General features: G+C 43.1%; 1 protein-coding gene across 1 annotated transcript; it reads left to right on the plus strand.

Annotated features, from left to right (window-relative positions):
* The first annotated feature begins 2,576 nt into the window (after positions 1-2,576).
* LOC123002793 (uncharacterized) lies at positions 2,577-7,617 on the plus strand. The gene is made up of 4 exons (XM_044393417.2): positions 2,577-3,569; positions 4,267-6,207; positions 6,379-6,726; positions 6,802-7,617. The coding sequence occupies exons 1-4, from the start codon at positions 2,577-2,579 to the stop codon at positions 7,615-7,617; spliced, it is 4,098 nt and encodes a 1,365-aa protein (XP_044249352.2).
* Positions 7,618-21,947: the final 14,330 nt, after the last annotated feature.

A 21,947-nucleotide genomic window follows, 5' to 3' on the forward strand; every position in this document is an offset into this window, starting at 1 on the left:
AGTAATCTATTAAAATTAATTAATCTATTAAAAACTTACAAATATTTATTTAACCGTCCATTTAAAAAGCAAGAATTTTAAAATTTTTTTATTTATTATTTTTTTGTATTATGTAATTTATTCAACATTGTTCGCGCCAGAGCGGCGCCCCCAGTCCCGGCCCATTTTCCCTTCAAGCGCCCCTGGAGCCTTGACAGTCGAGACAGCAGTTCTTCCAGATCGCTCGCATCTCGCTCTCTCGCACTGTTAAGTGTCTCCACTCCGCTCTTCAAGCGGCTCTTGGAGCTTCCACTCTGTAGTTTTAAGTTAGTTCTAATTTACCAGTGTAACGAACCGTACGCAATTGAAGTCAATAAAATCGTGGAGTATTATTTTATAAAGTGAAAACGAAAACATTTCGGCCGTCTTAAATTGACTTCTCGGGATCGGTAGCACCAGCACAAACATCCCCAATTGGAAAATCCCGCCCCCCGACATATCATGGTCCTTCGAGCCGGATAATTTCTAGAAGAGGAGACGAAGTTCCAGCACCAGCGTTCAACCAGGCGGATTTTTCCTTGATTTCCTTTCCATCAATTTAAGATAAGTACGACCGTTCTTATATCTACGTATTGCTGCCGACCAGCCAGATATTTCCAATTTTTCCAATCCAATTTCGTATATCTGTCTGATCGGCCATTTCCATTTGTGCATACGATCGCCATATTCCGGCTTCTTTTTCGTATTGCTATTTCCATTTTCATATGACCGCCATTTTCCGGCTTCTTTTTCGTATTGCTATTTCCATTTTCATACGACCGCCATATTCCGGCTTCTTTTTTCGTATTGCTATTTCCATCTTCATACGACCGCCATTTTCCGGCTTTGCTTTACATAGTTCCCACTTTCCATACATATTTGGGTTCATACGGACATACAATCCAGATGCACACTTTTTAATGTACGTACATACATATGCCTGACCAGCGCAACATATGTACGTAAGCTAACATACACGTACCTCCGCGTTACACCCTGCGAACATTTCTACAGCGACATTTACCATACAGTCCACATTATCTCCAATTTACAAAATATTTAAAATTACAATTTTAAAACACACATCCATACGCCCATACATACACATATATCCACATTATCTCCAATTTACAAAATATTTAAAATTACAATTTTAAAACACATCCATACGCCCATACATACACATATATCCACATTATCTCCAATTTACAAAATATTTAAAATTACAATTTTAAAACACACATCCATACGCCCATACATACACACATATACAGAATACTAATGCATGCTTATTAATGTACGTACATATCGACATATCCATTTCCACGTATGTACAGAAGGGAAAAGTCACGTAACGTAACGTTAGGCAACGTAAGCACGATACACACGTACGTTCCTTCTCGGTACACCTTACAAACATTTCCAAATCAACATTTAAAATACAGCCCACATCATTTATAATTTCCGAAGATAAAATATACAATATATATACACAAATTAAAAACATATAATCCTGATGCTGATACACCTATTAATATATGGACAATTATATATATTCTCCACCCAACACAATTAATTATATTATACACAATACCAAAATAACTTGTTTCCGCTGAACACAATTTATTATATATTGCATAAAATTACAAAAAAAATAACCTGGTTCCACCGAACCCACCAGCACGATACGCCTGTCCAGAACTTGCATGGTATTTATTTCAGCAGCGCTAATTCGCACACACCGGCGGCTCACATCCATTAAAATAAAAATAAATAAATATTTTTTGTGACCAAGCCGTGACGGTGCGCGATATATATATTTTCCCATTCCTACCGCTCATTTTCGCAGCACAGCAACCGACTGCAAATATCTTGCAGAATATTTTTTTCCACACCAACGATATTTTCCTCGCACGTTAAAATAGTTGTTTCGAAAACCTTGAAATTTTTATTGGTGTTCCGTTTCCACATATTCCAAAGTAGACCACGGAGCTGCAACGCTAGGAAACAAAAGCGGACCGCTTGCAATCTATACCGAGGAAACTAAGAAGCCACTGCGATATATTAACATTTTTGTTTTTTTTTAAAACAAAATTGAACTAATTCCGTAATATTTTTTGTCGCGTCGATCCACTATTGTTGACATTCAGCTATTAGATTTTTTGAAATTTTGGGGCCGTATTTTCCGGAAGTTATCCATTTTTTCGTCGGTCCTTTTCTTTGCCAATCAATCCCGGTGATCCGCAACAGCGTGACCACATTCCAGGACGGACCTTTCTGGAATGCCAGGAGACAAAACTAAGTTGTCAGTTCCGTCTGCAAATAAAACGCGATCGCTATCCGCATCACCACGCGCGCGCACCTCAAGCCCAGTAGCCCCAAATCCAATATCAAAGGCAAAGAGCGAAACTTCAGTAGCCAGCCAAGCAGGCGACAAGAAGTTGTCTGTTCCTACAATCCATCCGAAACGATTGTCTCTAAGTCCGCTCACGCCTAAAGTTAGGTCGCAAATCCAGACCAAGTCCGTAAAGTCGCTAGCAACTCGTTCTCAGGCAAAAATGAGTAACGAAATTGCAGTTGCAGCCCTCGCGCGGTTTATCACGGTGTCCGACCGTATGAGCCATTTCAGAGCGACTATAGAAACTCCAGGAGCTGCCGCTCCGTCCGTCCACACCTGCAAAGTCCGAAAAGAACAAGTCCGTTCACTCTGGGACAAAGCCGAGAAGGAATTTGAAGCTTGTCTAGACACGATTTCCAGCCTTACGACTGACGAGGCGTCGGATATTTTGGCGACTCTACACCGAAAATATGAATATTGCTATTCGGTGTACGAGGAGCTATCGGTTCAGCTCAGCGAGTTAATTGACCGAGCCAGTTCACAGCAGCCGTTGTCGAGCACCGACAATCAGTCCGCGTACATTCCGTCTGGGTGCCGGTTGCCTCCATGTGATACAGAAGTATTTGAGGGAGACTATCTCAAATGGCCAACATTCAGGGACCTTTTCACTGCCGTCTACGTCAACAACACACGGTTGACGCCGGTCGAGAAGTTATTCCATCTCAACGCGAAAACGAGCGGTGAGGCAAAGGCAATTGTTGCCAAGTCCCCGCTCACTAATGATGGTTTCGCTTCCGCTTGGGAGGCGCTTCGAGACCGTTTCGAAAACAAAAGACTTTTAGTGAACAGTCAGCTCAAGCTCCTATTTAACTTAAGTTCCGTTAATGCCGAAACTGGCCACTCCATAAAAGAGCTTCAGAGCACCATCCAAGGGTGCCTGACAGCATTAGCCCACTCCAAAATATCAACCGAAAATTGGGATTGCTTGCTGGTCTACCTGTGCGCCAGTAAGTTGCCCAGATTGACCCTTTCCTTGTGTGAACAATCCCTTACATCAAAGTCTGATGTTCCTACATGGGATGAGATGAACGCGTTCCTTAGCGATAGGTATAGAACCTTAGAAGCCATTGAGGACATGAAGCAGAGTCTTGGTGGTCCGTCAACTTCCAAAAATTCCCAAGTTACGAAGAAGCTTAACTCCTTTGAAGCCAAAGTGAGTGTCAAACCAAAGAGTTGCGATTTGTGCTCTAAGGAGACTCACCCAGTGCGGTTGTGCGCTCGCTTCATTCAGATGGCAGTAGAGGCGCGGGAAAACTACATAAAAAAGAAGCAGTTATGCTTGAATTGCTTCGCGAGAGGCCATCAGCTCCGGGATTGTTCCAGTACGCACAGCTGCTTTGTATGCCGAGGGAGACATCACACGCTTTTGCATCGAGGCAACCCATTTTCCAACAATCCAAGTTCCTCTGGACATGCGAGACCTAGATCCGATCCTCCGTCGGGAGGCTCAGACTTTCCCGATGAACACTCAAATGTACAAGTCTGTTTTGCCTCGGGCAAATTGCACGGCAATGATTGATATTTGCCACCTCGGCACCCACTTCCGAGCACGCGCTTTGATCGACTCGGGATCTGAAGCGACGTTCATAACGGAGCGTCTTTTCAAGTTGGTCAATCTGCCGTTCCGCCCCATTCAAGCTCAAGTGTCTGGTTTAAATCAGACCGTTTCTGCCCAGTCAACAAGGCTTTGCCATTTCGCCATTCGTTCTCCTACTAAGCCGGGCCTGCAGTTAGACACCGCAGCGTATGTTCTGCCAGAACTAGCAGGCAGATTACCCTCACATTCCATTCCACAAGATATCCTGAGAGATTTGCCAAACCTTCAATGGGCAGATCCCACATTTCTCCAGAGTTCCCAGATAGACGTTCTTATCGGAGCTGATATTCTTCCATCCGTGCTGCTGAGTGGCACAAAGACCAACATCTGCGGATCTCTTTTTGGGCAAGAGACCATCTTCGGGTGGGTGCTCACTGGTCCAGTGTCCATGTCCACGAGCAACCGAGTCTCAGCCTTTACGACTCAAATTACAAAAACAAGTGAGGCATCCTTAGACAAACTTCTTACGAAGTTTTGGGAGGTGGAAGATCTACCATCAAAAATGGTAAAAGAGTCCGATTCCGTCTGCGAAAGTAATTTTCTACGAACCACAACTAGAGACGCGAGCGGGAAGTACGTAGTGACGTTACCGTTCTGGGACCCCGATCATTGTGGATCAGAGTTGGGTTACTCAAGGTCTATAGCACTTGCTCAGTTTCTGAGAAACGAGAATCGTTTACGAAGGGACACTCCATTAAATGAGCAGTACAACTCCGTAATTCAAGAATATTTGGATTTAGGCCATATGAGAGAGGTTTCGCCCACTCACAATTCTCCAAACTACTACCTCCCACACCATGCGGTTATAAAACCCGAAAGCACGACCACGAAACTCCGGGTGGTATTCAACGCTTCCAGCCCGTCAGCAAATGGGACTAGCTTGAACGAGGAAGGTGACATTCGAGATTACGAGCTGAAAACCGTAACATTCGGTGTCAATTGCGCGCCCTATCTCGCCATCCGAGTGCTGAAACAGCTGGCTGATGACGTCGATCAGCAGTTTCCAAAAGCCAGTCATATAATCCGCAACTTCATGTATGTTGATGACGTTTTAGCAGGATCGAATTCTCAACAAGAAGCTCAACTTGCCATCCAGGAGTTAGTAACCGCTTTGAATTCGGCCGGTTTTCCGCTTAGAAAGTGGACTTCCAACCACAAGGGGGTTTTAAAGGACATTCCAAATGAGCATCTTCTCCATTCTGAGTTCCTAAATATTGATGCCGAAAGCACAGCCAAAACCCTCGGCATTCGTTGGAGAGCAACCACCGACGAGTTCTACTTCGTGCCCCCAGAAATATCCGTCAAGTCCTCCTATACTAAAAGAGAAGTTCTCTTCCAGATCGCAAAGCTATTCGATCCCGCTGGATGGCTTGCACCGTTCATCGTCCGTGCCAAAATTTTTATGCAGGAGATCTGGCTGCAAGAGTTAGGCTGGGATGACAACCTTCCCGACGAAATGAGCCATAGATGGCAAGTGTTCCTGCAAAGTTATTCCGATCTCGATCAAATCCGTATTCCGAGATGGGTCGGTTACCAGCCCCAGGTAAAAATCGAGCTTCACGGGTTCTGTGACGCTTCCCAAAAAGCCTATGGGGCGGCGCTGTATGTCAGGGTTGAAGTCGGTCAGCAGATATTGACTAATCTGCTAACGGCAAAGACCCGGGTTGCCCCTGTGAAAACTGTATCTCTCCCCCGACTCGAGCTATGTGGTGCCCTATTGCTGGCAGATATGGCATCTACCATCCTTCCAAATATGCTGTCAAAAAGCTCTGAGATTTTCTGCTGGACAGATTCTACCATTGTCCTGGCATGGTTAAAGAAACCAGCCTGCTCCTGGACCACATTCGTAGCCAACCGCATAACCAAAATAGCTCAAGCTACAAAGATTGAGAATTGGTCACATGTGCGGTCAGAACACAATCCTGCCGACCTAGCTAGTCGCGGCGTGTCCCTGCAAGAGCTGGGCGATAGCAACATCTGGTGGCATGGGCCCCAGTGGTTACAATTGCCCAAACTTCAATGGCCAGAAACTTCGGATCCACACCCAGTCACTGAATTAGAGCAGCGCGCGGTGAAGGTTCATTTCGTAAAGCTCCCCGCTGATGATTTCCTTGACCGTTTTTCCAGACTAGACAAGGCTTTAGGAGTCCTAGCTTACGTCCAAAGGTTCCTAAATCGCTGTCGTAAGGCTCCGGTAAGTCCGGATAAGCAGCTCAGTAATCGGGAGATCCGGGAGGCTGAGAGGACCTACATAATACTTGCCCAGCGTGAAGAGTACGCGCTCGAGCTTTGATTGTTACGAAGCAAAAGATCCATACCCGCATCAAGCCCAATTGCTAATTTGTTTCCATTTATATACCAACAGGGACTCTTAAGAGCATGTGGTCGCTTAACTGCCTCCAAGGTCCTGCAGTATGACGAGCGCCATCCTGTATTACTCCCGTACAGCTGTCGGTTATCTCGTCTTCTTGTCCAATTCACGCACCAGATTACGCTTCATGGCGGCAACCAATTGATAGTGCGCCTGATGCGATCCAAATATTGGATTCCTAAAGTCAAGAATCTGGTAAAGGGCGTGGTGAATTCATGCAAGGTGTGCACCATTTATAAGAAAAGACTGCAGACCCAATTGATGGGCGATTTTCCGACTGATCGAGCCTCTTTTTCCAGGCCATTTACTTACACCGGCGTCGATTACGCCGGCCCCTTTGAGGTAAAAAACTATACAGGGAGAGCTTGTCTCATCACTAAGGGATATGTTTGTGTGTTTGTGTGCTTTTCTACAAAGGCCATCCATTTGGAACCCACCTCCGACCTTACAACTGAGAAGTTTCTAGCAGCGTTTGCGCGTTTTGTAGCTAGAAGAGGTTGTCCTCAGCGGGTCCATTCCGACAACGGCAAAACCTTTGTTGGCGCCTCAAGTCGTATTTCCCGTGACTTTACGCAAGCACTAAAGGAGTCAGTGACCAATGCGTATAGCCATCAGGGACTCGTGTGGCGTTTCATACCCCCAGGAGCTCCTCATATGGGAGGCCTGTGGGAGGCAGGAGTAAAGAGTTTTAAAACGCTGTTTTACAAATCCACGTCCGCTCGCAAGTATACATTCGAAGAGCTTTCCACGCTTCTGGCAAAGATTGAAGCCTGCCTTAATTCCAGACCACTCTCTCCAATGTCAGAGGACCCGACAGACTTGCTGGCACTGACGCCAGGCCATTTTCTGATCGGGGGACCGTTGCTTTCCACGGCGGAGCCTGAAATTAAAGGCGAAGCCCAGTCAATCATAAATCGATGGCAACATCTCAAGGCCCAGCATCAACAATTTAGTTCGCGATGGAAAGAAGAGTATCTAAAGGAACTCCACAAGCGCAACAAGTGGTTGAGTCCATCCAGAAATCTGCAAGTCGACGATATGGTAGTCATCAAGGACGATAATTTGCCATCAAATGACTGGCTGCTCGGCAGGATCGTAGCTGCTATCCCAGGAGCTGATACTAGAGTACGCGTCGTAGATATTCTTACTTCTCGTGGAACCATCCAACGTCCGGTCCACAAACTAGTACTTCTTCCTATGGAGGACAAGGCAATCTCCGCACTTCCGCAATAATAACTTCTGTCCTCATTCTAGTACTTCTTCCTATGGAGGCCAAGGCAACCTCCGCTTTCCAAAAATAGTGCCTTCTGTCCTTATTTTTCAAAATCCGTTCACAAATTGATACTAAATTTGCTTATCATTTTTTATTAAAGCATCAAAACCATGGCTCCACGTCCTCGCAGCGCCCAAACCTTGGACGACAGACGTTCACAAGGTACTCGATCCTACCGCTGCCGAGTCTGTCGAGGAATCCATCCTCTACGAAAGTGCACCCGCTTCCTTAGGCTCAGCACGGAGAAGCGGCTCCGTGCCGTCCTCATCAATAAATATTGTGCGAATTGCCTGGCCCATCAACACTCAGGGGGGCAATGTCGCAGTGGCGACACGTGCAAAAAGTGCGGGCAGAATCATCACACGCTGCTGCACCTGCACGAGATGTCCGGGACTACTCGGCAACCGCCCATCCAGCAGCGTCGTCAATCGCCATCCCCGCCACGTCGCCAATCGCCATCCTCGCAACATTGCGGATCGACCACTCGGCTGTCAAGGGCAGTCTCGCGGTCTCCATCGCCAGCGGCACGGGAAGCACGGACACCGGTCCGACGTCCAGCGTCAGCAGCAACTCCATCAGTGGCGGCTCTCCTGCAGCATCAGAGCCTCCACATTCTTCCGACGGCTATCGTGTTGCTGGAGTCTGGGGCCACCACCTTCGAGACGGCTGCGTTAATCGACCCTTGCACGCCCGTCAGCACCATCGACAGCTCCCTGGCAACTGCGTTCAAGTTGCCCACGACGACAGTGAGAGGCGAAGAAGTTTGCTCGACGACAATCCGGTCGAGGACGGGCGATTTCCAGATCGACGTGCTGCTGAAGATCAGTCAGAGTCTACGAATCCGCACCCCTATCCGCGCGCTAAGCGATTCTATGCGAGCCCAATTTGATGATATCCGTCTGGCCGATGAGCAGTTCCATCGCCCAGCGACAGTCTCGCTGGTGTTGGGCTCGGACGTATACCCCGACGTAATCAGGCCCGGGTTCCTAAATATACGAGATGGGCTGCCCGTCGCACAGGGCACGGTCTTTGGATGGGTCGTGTCTGGAGCATGCAGACACGCCTAAGGATTAATCCTTTGCTACGTTCGCCCTCGCAAGGGGGGGGAGAATGTTCGCGCCAGAGCGGCGCCCCCAGTCCCGGCCCATTTTCCCTTCAAGCGCCCCTGGAGCCTTGACAGTCGAGACAGCAGTTCTTCCAGATCGCTCGCATCTCGCTGTCTCGCACTGTTAAGTGTCTCCACTCCGCTCTCCAAGCGGCTCTTGGAGCTTCCACTCTGTAGTTTTAAGTTAGTTCTAATTTACCAGTGTAACGAACCGTACGCAATTGAAGTCAATAAAATCGTGGAGTATTATTTTATAAAGTGAAAACGAAAACATTTCGGCCGTCTTAAATTGACTTCTCGGGATCGGTAGCACCAGCACAAACATCCCCAATTGGAAAATCCCGCCCCCCGACATTTCAAACATTTTTAAATATTTTTTTTTAATTTTTTAAAAAAATGTATTTAATAAAAATAAAAAAATATAAATTATAACCATCACAAGATACAAGTTGATCACTAACAAGAGACGAGAACCATGTTTCAGAAACGCAGACACCATCAACACCTAAGTTAACAAACAAGTATCTAAACTCCTCTATCTTTTTGTTTCATTTGTTTTTTTACAAAGAAGCTCAACCATTGTCCTGCTGATTGTTTTGGAATATGTTATGCTATTAGCCATTTAAATGGATTTTTGAAGATCCCTATTCTAATTAAGAGCGCCCGCTGACAATTAAATACATGGTGACACATAAATAAACAATTACACTTAAGAAATAAAATTAAGAATAGAAAACTTATACTATCAAATACATAAAAAAACTAATGAGATATTTAGCGAAATAAATTACTTTGTAAAGCATTTTGATTCTGATTTGCCCCCAGCAACGCAAGCTCTTTTGTGCTGATAACTTGTACGGGCTCAGCGTTTCTAGATACCTCAACGAAAACAAAGGCTCGGCGACAAAAAACAGCTGAGAGAAGCTTTCGTTTTTTCATGCCCATTGCTGCCTTAAAAATGTCGTAGTTGTAACGAATCCGCTTTCATTCACGTAGAATGGGACCTGAGAGTCAAAGCCCAACTGCGGTAGACACAGCTGCTTTTTATGTTCGCGGCGAAATAATTCGATCTTGTCGCTCACGTGTTCCATTTTTACTATTATGGCCGTGTCAACTGTGGTGTTATTTTCGGTACGTCGTCGGATTCGGTCAATGCTACTTAATTTAAAGGTGTGATATTAACTGCAAAACAGAGAGTGTTAAAGACGGTCTTCAGCTTTTCTCCTTCATAAAAGGAAACTCAATGAATGCGCAGTTCAGAAACAATTTCTTCATTTGCCTGGGCCGCCTCACTTGCCTGCAGCTTTGCCTCCAGCTGATCAACCTTGACCATAAGTGCGGGAACTCCCTCGGCGTCACCCTCCAGCTGGTCCCCCCGACGACTAAGTTGCACCTCAAGTTGTACCACACGCTGGTTCAGCTGCTCCACTACTCCAGCCAGATTCCCGACCTGGTCGGTCAGCACACCCATTATGCGCTCCATAATGTGGTTTTCATCAGATTGGATGCTGGCAGATAGGAGATAGGAGATCAAGAAACTTTGGAGACAGTGCTTCAGAGTCGTGACCTCCCTTAAGATCAGTTGTAGTTCGCTGACGTTTGGGCGGTGCTGGTGCCATTATTGTTGTTTGTTTTGTGCACTGAGTGAAATTTTGAGTGGCTTGAGTTATTCTTTTCGTATTTGACATTTGTCGAGTGTTCGTAATTGCAGCGTTAAAAAAACGGAATAATATATATGTTTGTTTGTTTGCTGCGCCGAGTCTCAAAAGTTATGTATTTGTTTAAAATACGCAAAACAAATTGTTTTCCTTTCTCACTATGATTGGAAAATAAAAAGCCAACTTTTGTTTACAGTTTTATCGCGATTTTAAAATTTTTAAGAGTTATTTAAACTTGTTTTGGTGCTTTGTTCACGGAGCGTGTGTCTTACTTCCTCGCACAGCGATGAGTGATTGATTGATTGACTGAAATACTTAGGATATCCCTTCATAAATTATCTAACCGAAATATCGGGGTTTAACCTTAAAAATTAAAGCTCTTTTATTAAGTCCTACGGATGGGGGACTTGCTGATCAACCAACCTTAAAGCTGGCTCATAACGGAAACAAAAAGAGAGCTCATACGGTAACAAATGGACCCACAGAGGTCTAAGTGTGCCAGGCTGTAGTCTGGCAGTCGTCCTAACTTAACCATAAGAGTTGTCTACTGTGGATACTTTCCAAAAAACACCTGTTTGCTAAATCGCCAAAAGTGTTTGGTTTTTATTTACCTTTCCTTTAATTTCATAAAAGAATAAATTAAGGAAAAAGTTTTGATAAAATCTTTTCTTGGCTTATATGGTAAAAATAAGGACCTTTTTGAATTCAAAATATGTAGCAAATATAAAGGTATGCTTAAGGGGTTATATGGGCTCGAAAAAAACATATTTCCACATGATTTTGCTGCCATATTAGTTTCTAATTAGTTGGATCCTGAGCTAAACTAAAAATTTGGAGTATAGTATAAAGTATAAAATTTTATGACAAACCCCAATAATATACACAAAAGTTGATTTTTTTGTTATTTTTTGGACCTGTCTTCTGTTGCTAATTTATCCTATAGGAATGCTAATATGTGACATTTTTCTGTACTGAATGCTTCATTCACATGTTAAACTATTAAGTTAAAAGCGAAACATCCAGCAATTGAGAGATAGAGGTAAAGAAATCCGCTTTACAAAACAGTCGGAAAAAATGTCCCGAGCGAATGTGGTTGAAACTGCATAAAAAAAAACGGCAAAGAATTTTTGAGTTAAACCAAAAGCATTTCACAGCGACATGTTTGAACAACATTTAAAAAAAAATCGCATTCAAATTTTCCATCAGAATTCGCTAATTTCTGGTGTTGTATGAACTTCCCCGAAATCCACTTCTATTTTTGTCCCGAGCGAATAGGTCAGTTTTATAACGATATCTAAAAGTGGAACGAAATCAAGATTTTTACAAAAAATAGAGCTTGGAAAGAGTGAAAAGAAAAGCCCATAATTAAAATTAAAATCCATTGTTCTACAATTTTTTTTAAACTTTAAAGGTGTGCATATGTCCCGAGCGACATTATGGAAGTGCCCATATACAGTTATGATAGATGAAAAAATCGATTTTTTTTATTGCATATTCTTGAAGTATATACTGTTGAGAATACTCTTACAAAAAATCATGACGATCGGAGCATTAGAACCGAAGTTGTAGCTATTTATAGCGCACTACCTGCACATCGGCCGTTACAAACTTGAAACTTTAATCGCGATTATCTCAGAATCTTCTTTTTTCGAAACTACCTTTGCGGTGAACACGATTACTAAAAAAGTATTAATCCGATCGACACCAAATTTTGACCACTTATTTATTATAATTTTCAATTTTTTTGAAAGCTTCTTTTTCACCGTCAAAAAGGACGATCTTGGAATTTGGCCATAACATTTTTATTATTTAATATTTTTTTATGAAAAAATTTTAATAAGTACCCAGAAACATGAACTAAACAACGTCGGCAAAAAATTTGTAATAAATATTTTTTATGGTGTCAAAAAAAATTCCATAAAATTTCATTTTTTTGAGCGGTACAACTGTATATAACCCCTTAATTATATCCGTTACTCGTAGAGTAAAAGGGTATATTGTATTCGTGCAAAAGTATGCTTCAGGGAAAAGGAAGCGTTTCCGACCCTATAAACTATATATATTCTTGATCAGGATCACTAGCCGAGTCGATCTAGTCATGTCCGTCTGTCCGTCTGTCTGTCTGTATGAGCGCTGAGATCTCGGAAACTACAAAAGCTAGAAGGTTGAGATTTTCCAGCCTTGGGCTGCCTACGCAGCGCAAGTTTATTTCAGCCGAGCGCCACGCTTCTTTTAACGCCTACAATCCCCCACTAACGAATTTAAAACGTGTCTGGCGCCCACACCTTTAAAGATTTCCGAGAAGTATAAATCAAATAAAAACACCTCTTAACGAGGTAAAAAACTAGTGACGATCGCACCTTCAACATGCAAAAGTTCTGATATCAACATTTGTGACGAAAAATTATTACACTCGTCATTAAATAGACTTTCTAATATTTTCTCATTCGGCCCGCCCTAGCAAACTATTCCAGCCTTTTTCCCTTCAGAGGCATTTTCTATTGCAGCGTGCCGAATGAGAAAATATTAGAAAGTGTTAAAGTCATTAAATAATGACGAGTGTAATAATTTTTCGTCACAAATGTTGATATCAGAACTTTTGCATGTTGAAGGTGCGATCGTCACTAGTTTTTTACCTCGTTAAGAGCTGTTTTTATTTGATATCAGAAGTTTTTGTTTGTTTACATTTGCTCTCATAGGAGCTAATATATACATTTAAATTTAAATTGGTCAATCATAATTTGTAAGCCATTGTATTTAAACAATTTAAGTTAAAAAGGCATTTAAGTATTTCAAAATACCTTTTAAACGAGGTATAGCACATGTCGGTACCTTTAGTAGTGTAGAACTTACAAACTAACAAAATTTAGCTATTTTTAGCTTTTTCCCGCTAAAGTAGCGGCTTTTTCCAAAAGTCGTAGAACAAAAGATTTCTATATGAAACTCTTAAGTGCAAATTTACTGATTACATGACCCAAAAATACAGTTCGGATACCCTCCCACAAAATTCAATACTCAGGGAGCGTTAATTGTTCGAGCTGGCAAAAGTGGCTATTTTCGTATAAAAATAACTTTTAAACTTCTTTACAGTAATGTGTTATATACCAAAATTAAAGGAATCTCAAGGGCTTTACAGTTTAAAGTTTTAAAGAAAATCGTTAGAGCCGTTTTTGAGAAAAAAAAAAAAACTAAAAAAATAATTCGCGGTCTTTGAAAAAATGTATTAATTTAAGAACTTCTATCACTATGGACGGCAGTCCATATAGTGACGAAGCGCACCAGGAGAGTGTGCGAAGGCGACTACTATATATACACGAAGAAATGAAAATCTACTGTGATGGTCCGATCATAATGAATGATACACCTATCGAAAGGTATTGCGAAAACTAACAGGATTGCATACCAAGACTCTAAGAAAATTAATTGGCTTGGGAGAGAGAGCGGTGAAAGTGAAAAAGTGAAAATTTCGAAATTTGGAGCTGTTGGGGCCGGTGGGGATAAAAGCCCCCTCGAAATGTTTTAGTTGTATTCCTTTTGAAAAATGAGGGGTCATTTGTCAAAATCCGACGCTCCGTTCAAAAGTTATAGCCAAAATAAGATTTCCTTCGTCTTCCCAAAATGAAAATTTAATTCTGTTTGTCAGTTTGTCAGTTTGTCCAAAACATGTTTTTTAAGTTTTGAAAATTTGATATGACGTTCATCACATCGATATGAAAAACTTTTGTTCTACCACTTTTGGAAAAACTCGCTAGTTTAGCGGGAAAACAGCTATAAATAGCTAAAATTCGGAAATCCGTAACTTATATACTACTAAAGCTACAGACTTGTGCTGCATCTCGTTTGAAAGGTATTTTTAAATGCTATAAACGCCTTCTATATGCAATTTGTGTAAATGTAATAATTAAATAAATATGAACAAAAGACAATTTTTTAAAACTTTTTTTTTAGCTTTTTTTTATTTTTCTCAAAAACGGCTCTAACGATTTTCTTTAAAACCTTAAACTGTATAGCCCTTGAGATTCCTTAAATTTTGGTATATAACACATTACTGTAAAAAGTCACGTTTAAAAGTTATTTTTATACGAAAATAGCCACTTTTGCCAGCTCGAACAATTAACGCTCCCTGAGTATTGAATTTTGTGGGAGGGTATCCGAACTGTATTTTAGGGTCATGGAATCAGTAAATTTGCACTTAAGAGTTCCATATAGGAATCTTTTGTTCTACGACTTTTGGAAAAAGCCGCTACTTTAGCGGGAAAAAGCTAAAAATAGCTAAATTTCGTTAGTTTGTAAGTTCTACACTACTAAAGGTACAGACATGTGCTCGTTTAAAAGGTATTTTAAAATACTTCAACGCCTTTTTAACTTAATTTGTTAAAATACAATAGTTTAAAAATTATGATTGACCAATTTAAATTTAAATGTATATATTAGCTCCTATGAGAGCAAATGTAAACAAACAAAAACTTCTGATATCAAGTAAAAACACCTCTTAACGAGGTAAAAAACTAGTGACGACCGCACCTTCAACATACAAAAGTTCTGATATCAACATTTGTGACGATAAATTATTACACTCGTCATTAAATAGACTTTCTAATCTTTTCTCATTCGTCACGCTGCAATAGAAAATGCCTGTAAAGGGAAAAAGGCTGGAATAGTTTGCTAGGGCGGGCCGAATGAGAAAATATTAGAAAGTCTATTTAATGACGAGTGTAATAATTTTTCGTCACAAATGTTGATATCAGAACTTTTGTATGTTGAAGGTGCGGTCGTCACTAGTTTTTTACCTCGTTAAGAGGTGTTTTTATTTGATTTATTTTACTCAAAAACAAAACTTGCCGTGCCACACTGATTTTGAATAAGATTCTGTGCCAATTTTGGCTGGCGAAAATCCTCCAGCTGAACCCTCCACAAGGGTGCCGGCTGGGCAATGGTAACTGCATTACCCCGAGCAGGTTAATGCATTGTTGATTGTCCTGCCCGGGGCAATGCAGTGTCTAGCTAAGGCAACTGGTTCAACCCCCTTGAATCAGTAGCGATGGTTGGAGGTGCCTGGCGGTAGGCATAAAACGCAAGTGGGTGGTTCCCCGGAAAAACAAACCAGTATGGACGGAGATAAGGAGCAAATCAGGGCTGGGATGTCAGCCCAAACGTCGGTGGGAAGTACGACTGCTACCATCGGCGGGCACGGGGAGGAGCAATCCTCTCTGCGTGTCGCCAGCGGTAAGGAAAAGCTAGCCTGGGCAGAGCAAAGGATTGAGGAAGAAAGGCAACACTTCGCAAGCAAACCTGCAATGGCGTCGACGGGTGGATTTGCCAACAAGGTGGAGGAGATGCCTGCCAACAAAAGGCAATGCTCACACGAGAGTGCCGCCAAGGACATTCCGGCGAGCAAGCGGAAGCTCGGGCACAAGGAGACAGGCCCTCCGCCACCCAAGCCCAACAAGAGGGCTAAATTCAGTGATGTAGTCAACCGACACCTAATCGTGGCACTCATTGACAGGAACGACGAAAACAGGAAGATGACGAAGGCACGCTAGAAGTTCGTCCATGCGCGACTCATTGAGTCTCTCTTTGCTCGGATGGAAGTAGCACCCACAGCCCCCATGCCCACATTCGATGGTGCAGGGAGGTTGAACGGCGTGAAAATCCTGAAGAGCAACGATGATCCGACCAGGAAGTGGCTGACGCAAACGGTCTGCCAACTGGAGTCAAGCTAGAGGTTGTGGACAGGGAATTAATCCCATCCACACTAAAGGCGAAAGTGCTCTTTCCCGTCTAGGGTAGTGTCTACCTGCGCCTCAAAAAGCGACACCCCGACGACAAAGGCGCACACATCCAGCAGGCAGGCGAGATGGAGAAGGACCTAGGTCTGAAAGATCATCGTGGATGACGCTCAGGAACTTGCTCTGGACGACTCGGAAGACGAAGAGGACGGTGATCTGACTGTAATAGCCAACCCGTCGAGCGGAGATGAGCCAGCCACCCATGACACTGGGGGTGCTGCAGCTCAATCTTCATAAAAGCAGACTCGCATCGGCGGAGCTCCTGATTGCCCTAGAGCAAGGGCCCGTTGACATAGCCTTGGTTCAAGAGCCATGGATTGCCTTGGGCAATATCGTAGCCGGACTAAGGTCCTCAAACTACAATACATTCTACTCACCAACGGTAAGCAGGAACAGAAGCGCCTTACTTGTGCGGAAGCGTATCCATGCTAACCTTATGCCTCCTTACAGCTCTGACGACTTGACTGCGGTGATGCTAGATAGAGAGGAGCAGCGCCACTAAGTAGCCTACTGCAACATGGCACACGACAGACCGGCGCCACCAGACGAGCTGAGCAGCTTGGTGGAGCTAGGCTCGAAGGATAACGACAGAGGTGAGTCACTCTTAGACTTCATCCTATCTACTAATCTATATATAGCAAACGTGGGGGAGGAGCACACCTTCGTAGGTCCCACCTCGTCAAACTTGCTAGTTTACAAGGACAGTGACCCCGAAACTCGGGACTAGCCCAGGCGTAGTAAAATCCGAGAGGGAAATAGAAACGTTCCTAGAGACCCTGGCCACCATTGCGCTTAGCAGCACATGGGGCCTGTCACCTACTCTGATGCACTGGATCTACATCTCGGTGGTGCGTCTAACTCTGCTGTACGGAGCCTTAGTGTGGTGGCAAGCCACTGAAAAGACGACGTACACCGAGCTTATGGAGAGAATTCAGCGGCAGGCATTGGTCTGCATAACGGAGGCGCTGAAGTCAACCCCAACTAAAGCTCTAGAAACAATCCTCGGAGTCGACCCCATAGACCTCCTCACAGAACTGACTGAAGGAAAGGCAGCACAACGTCTAGTTGCATCAGGTAACATGATGGCGCAAAGCTTGGGGCATAGTACAATCGGCTGAACATGATCAACAAAACGGACCATATGACCCCCAGAACGTGCCCGGAGGTTAAAACAACCTCGTTCATGGGCCCAGATGACTGGAAAACAGGTCGGGATCATACTTAACACCTCAATATATACAAGGACGGCTCCAAGATGGAAGCAGGAGTAGGAGCGGTCTTATACTGTACGGACCCTGAAATAAGGGGGTCTTTAAGGTTAAAACAACCTCGCTCATGGGCCCAGATGACTGGAAAACGGGTCGGGACCAGACTCAACAGCTCAATATTAGAGCCCTGCATGAGTAGAGTCATAGCTCCCTTTGATTTCATGAGCCATTCGATCTATCTACACACAAAACAAAAAACTGTGTAAAATTAACATAGAAAAATAGTATTTCACTATTTTCTGAATTTTTCATGTATTTTGTTGTTTTATTTTTTGGGTCATTGAATAGTATTTAACAATTAAAATAGTAGAAAACCTATTTACGAAACTTGCATGTATTTTGTTGTTATATTCATTTGGAAAGTTAATAGTAACGTCTCAATAAATATCGTAGCAAAACTATTTTATTTGTTTGCGTGTACTTTGTTGTTTTATTTTTTTGGGCATTAAATAGTAACACCACAATTAATATCGTAACACAACTATTTTTTTCCTTCATATATTTTGTTGTTTTAAAAATACGATTATAAATTAGGGTGGTTAGAGTATCCGACTCATAATCTCTGGGTCGTGAGTTCAAATCCCGCTTTTGCAGATGATGTTTTTCTTTTTTTTGTTTTGTTAAATGTTGATTTCAAGTCTATAGATTATCCTCTACGAAAATCATTCTTCTGTGGCCTAGTGGTTAGAGTGCTCGACTCCAATGGTTGCGGCCCCGGTTCGATCCCCAGCGGAGGCAAAAAACCTGATTTGTAAGTTTAAGTATCTGTGAAATGTAAGTGTCTATAAATAACTTCCATATAAATTCATATAACAAATTAAATTAAAAATAAAAAAAGTTAAAACATAAATTAAAAAAAACAACAATTTTTTTCGGGTTATATACTATTTTGTAGGGCATCTACTATTTTAGAGGTAATCTACTATTTTTTGGGGAATTTTCTATTTTTTATGGGTTGGGACAGTTTTCACTATTAAATAGTTGATTTTACATAGTTTTTTTTTTGTGTGTATGCTTTTCAAGTCATGACTCCTATGAAACATGGCTCATACTATTCAAGGATCTTATATCATATAAAAATATTTATACTGCCTTTACAAAAATAACAAGAGAGAACGCTATTGTCGGGTTGGTGTCCCGACTATCTAATACCCGTCATTCAGCTAAAGGGAGTGCGAACGCTGTACTCGGGTTGGTGTCCCGACTATCTAATATCCGAACCTCAGCTAAAGGGAGTGCGAGGGAGATAGATATATACATTTTAATTGCGTATACCTTTTTAATTAATGGTCCGATTTGAAAAATGTCTTCTACATTTCGATAGGTATAAATATACACAACAAAATTGCATTTATACTTCTCGGAAATTGTAAGGAAGCTACTACGGCCGGGGTGATCCTCAGCGGCCCAGAGTTCCCCACAAAATTTATAATATTCTGAGACGGCCAAGACATAAGACGCCAATGATTTGTCTGGGGTTTTCTTAGAGGGGAACGAACAAGGTGGGGTTGTTAGGGACTATGCGGAGCCAGCGGGGCTATCGGCGACTACTGCTGTGGCCCGGAATGCTCCAGCGGCCAATGCCTCTGTCCGGCCCGGAATAATCCAGCGGCGCGTACACGAGTCGGCGCCCGGAAATTGTCCAGCGGCCCGTGCTCCAGTCCGTGCCCGGAATAATCCAGCGGCGCGTACGCAAGTCGGCGCCCGGAAATTGTCCAGCGGCCCGTGCTCAAGCCTGTACCCGGAATAATCCAGCGGTCAGCGCTCAAGCCTGTACCCGGAATAATCCAGCGGTTAGCGCTCAAGCCTGTACCCGGAAATGGTCCAGCGGTCACAGGAAGAAGGATCAGGCACCCCGGCGAAGAGTCCTAGTTGAAGGTCCCGGGGTACGCGAGGAAAAGAAGAGGAGTGATCTATTCGTCCTTTTATTTGTTCCAAAGGTTCTAGCAGTTCCATTGTTGGCCGGCGACCATGCTCACCCGTAGCGGAGCGCCTCGATGTGTGTCCTCTGGTTACTTGTCACTTTCGCGTCCGATCACTTCGCTGGTTTACTTTCGACTCCCCTTCCCTTTTTCTGATCGTGATTCCTGGGACTTAATTCTGCCGAAAACTCCGGGACAGCGCTGCTTTGCGCGAGAGCGCTGTTTTAAGCTTCGGCGACAGCGCTGCTGGAAACTTTGGCGGCAGAGCTGCTCGCGTCGTTGGTGGTCTCTTTCGCTCCTTGGCTTGTGGGAGCGGCACGGCTGCCGTCTTTGATCGGTGCTTGCTCTTCGTCTCTTAGTTCTCTTTGTACTTCTAGTTCTCTTAACATATAACTGACTTTGTGGCTTCGTGCCCTCTTAAATTAGATAACGTGTGGCTTCGTGTCCTCGTAAATTAGATAACGTGTGGCTTCGTGCCCAATTAAACTAAATCTTATGCTAATGTGCTTATATGCTTATGTCAAATTTGTGACTTCGTCACAAAATTTTTAAAGATGTGGGCGCAGGACACATTTTAAAATCGTTAGTGGGCGATTGTGGGCGTTAGAGGGGGCGTGGCGCTCGGCTGAAAATCTTAACCTTCTAGCTTTTGTAGTTTTCGAGATCTCCGCGTTCATACGGACAGACAGATGGACAGACGGACATGGCTAGATCGACTCGGCTAGTGACCCTAATCAAGAATATATATACTTTATGGGGTCGGAAACGCTTCCTTCTAGCTGTTACATACTTTTGCACGAATACACACAAAAAAATTTGCTTGGTAAAATTGACCAACGAAGATAGTAACGTAACTATTTAAATAGTTACGTGTATTTTGTTTTTGCTTTAGGTGTGTGTCTTTGCTAATTGTGTGTATTTTGTTGTTGTGGAATAACTATTTACTTAGTAGAATTGACAATTTTGCTGGTTGGGGCCTGTTTGACAATTATTACAGTTGATTTTACGAAGTTTTTTTTTTTGTGTGTACAATATACCCTTTTATATTGTGATTAACAGAGAGATTTTTTTGACCTGAGTCATGACTCAGAGGGAGTCATGAGCTATTGGAATCATGAGGTTGTAGATCAGATCAAGTGGATCACGTTAGCCAGGCCATGAGCTGAGCCAATCAGATCCAACAAATTTTCCGACATGAGCTACTCGAACCTTTTTTGAAAATGTGAGTCAAAGGGCCCTATGACTCCACTCATGCGGGGCTCTACTCAATATATACACGAACGGCTCCAAGATGGAAGGAGGAGTAGGAGCGGGCTTATGCTTTACGGACCCTGAAATAAGGGTGTATTTTAAGCTACCCAACGACTACAGCATATTCCAGGCGGAAGTCTTCGCATTAAGGAAAGCTGCTGAAGTGGCTCAAAATATAAGCCGACCACACGATGTGGTCAACGTGTTCGTGGACAGCCAAGCGGCGATAAGATCCATGCAGTCGTCAACAGTCAGTTCAAAAAATGTAATGGCGAGCAGCGAGGCATTAAACAACCTTTGCACGACAAAGTCAGGTTTCCAGTCACAAGGGCATCGATGGCAACGAGACAGCTGACGTTCTTGCAAAGGATGGCGTAGAGCTGACGAACGACAGAACGGAAAACGTACCTGTTTCCCTCCGAAGGCTACAAAGCGCCCTGGAGAAACAGGCGGATATGCGAGCAAAAAGAAGGTGGAGGATTACCAAGACTTGCCGAATCTCAAGAACTATGTGCAAAGAGCGCAACGACAAACTCAGCCAGTATGTACTGAGTCTACCACGGAAAGACTGCAGACTGTTAGTAGGAATCCTTACGGGCCATTGTCTGACCGCATCACACGCAACCACACTCGGAATACTCAACAGCCGCACCTGCAGGAAATGTGATGAATCGGGGGCTATCGAAACCCTGGAACATCTTATCTGCAACTGCCCGGTGATCAGAGAAGTCGGTAGCCGGTTAGTAGTCGGGCCGAGTAGACCTTTCGTTCTACTTCGTTATTCTTGTGGCTAACATTCGGTAGCCGAAGGAAGTCAATTAAAATCATAATAATTATTGATGATTGTAATTTATTTTACTTACGGATTTTGAATAAGATTCTGTGGCAATTTTATTTCAAACTAACAACCAAAATTTTCTAAAATATAAAAAAAAAATAAAAATTCGCGTTTTTTAGTATTGATAACACTTAACATGAAATCGAAGCGGCGAAAAATGCCTAATATAGGGGGGAGGTCTGTAGGTTGGTACACCTTTTGTTTTTGATCTTCCATTTCGACATTCACTTATATAACTTTACGAATCAAAATTCAAAGGTTAGTCTATTAGCTTTAAAAAAAAACAATAAAAAATATTTATTTCCTCAAGGAAAACTAAAAAATAATTTTTTATTTATGGCCGTTTCTCGTCCGTCCTGCAAAGTATGATTTAGCTCATGGAAGTATACATTTGTCCAGGCGGTAAATCGGTTTTCGTTTTCTCGTCCGTCATTTAAAACTCCAAATAGAAGGCGCACT

This window comes from Drosophila takahashii, chromosome 2L (assembly GCF_030179915.1).
Source record: "Drosophila takahashii strain IR98-3 E-12201 chromosome 2L, DtakHiC1v2, whole genome shotgun sequence".
In the NCBI taxonomy this organism is placed as follows: domain Eukaryota; kingdom Metazoa; phylum Arthropoda; class Insecta; order Diptera; family Drosophilidae; genus Drosophila; species Drosophila takahashii.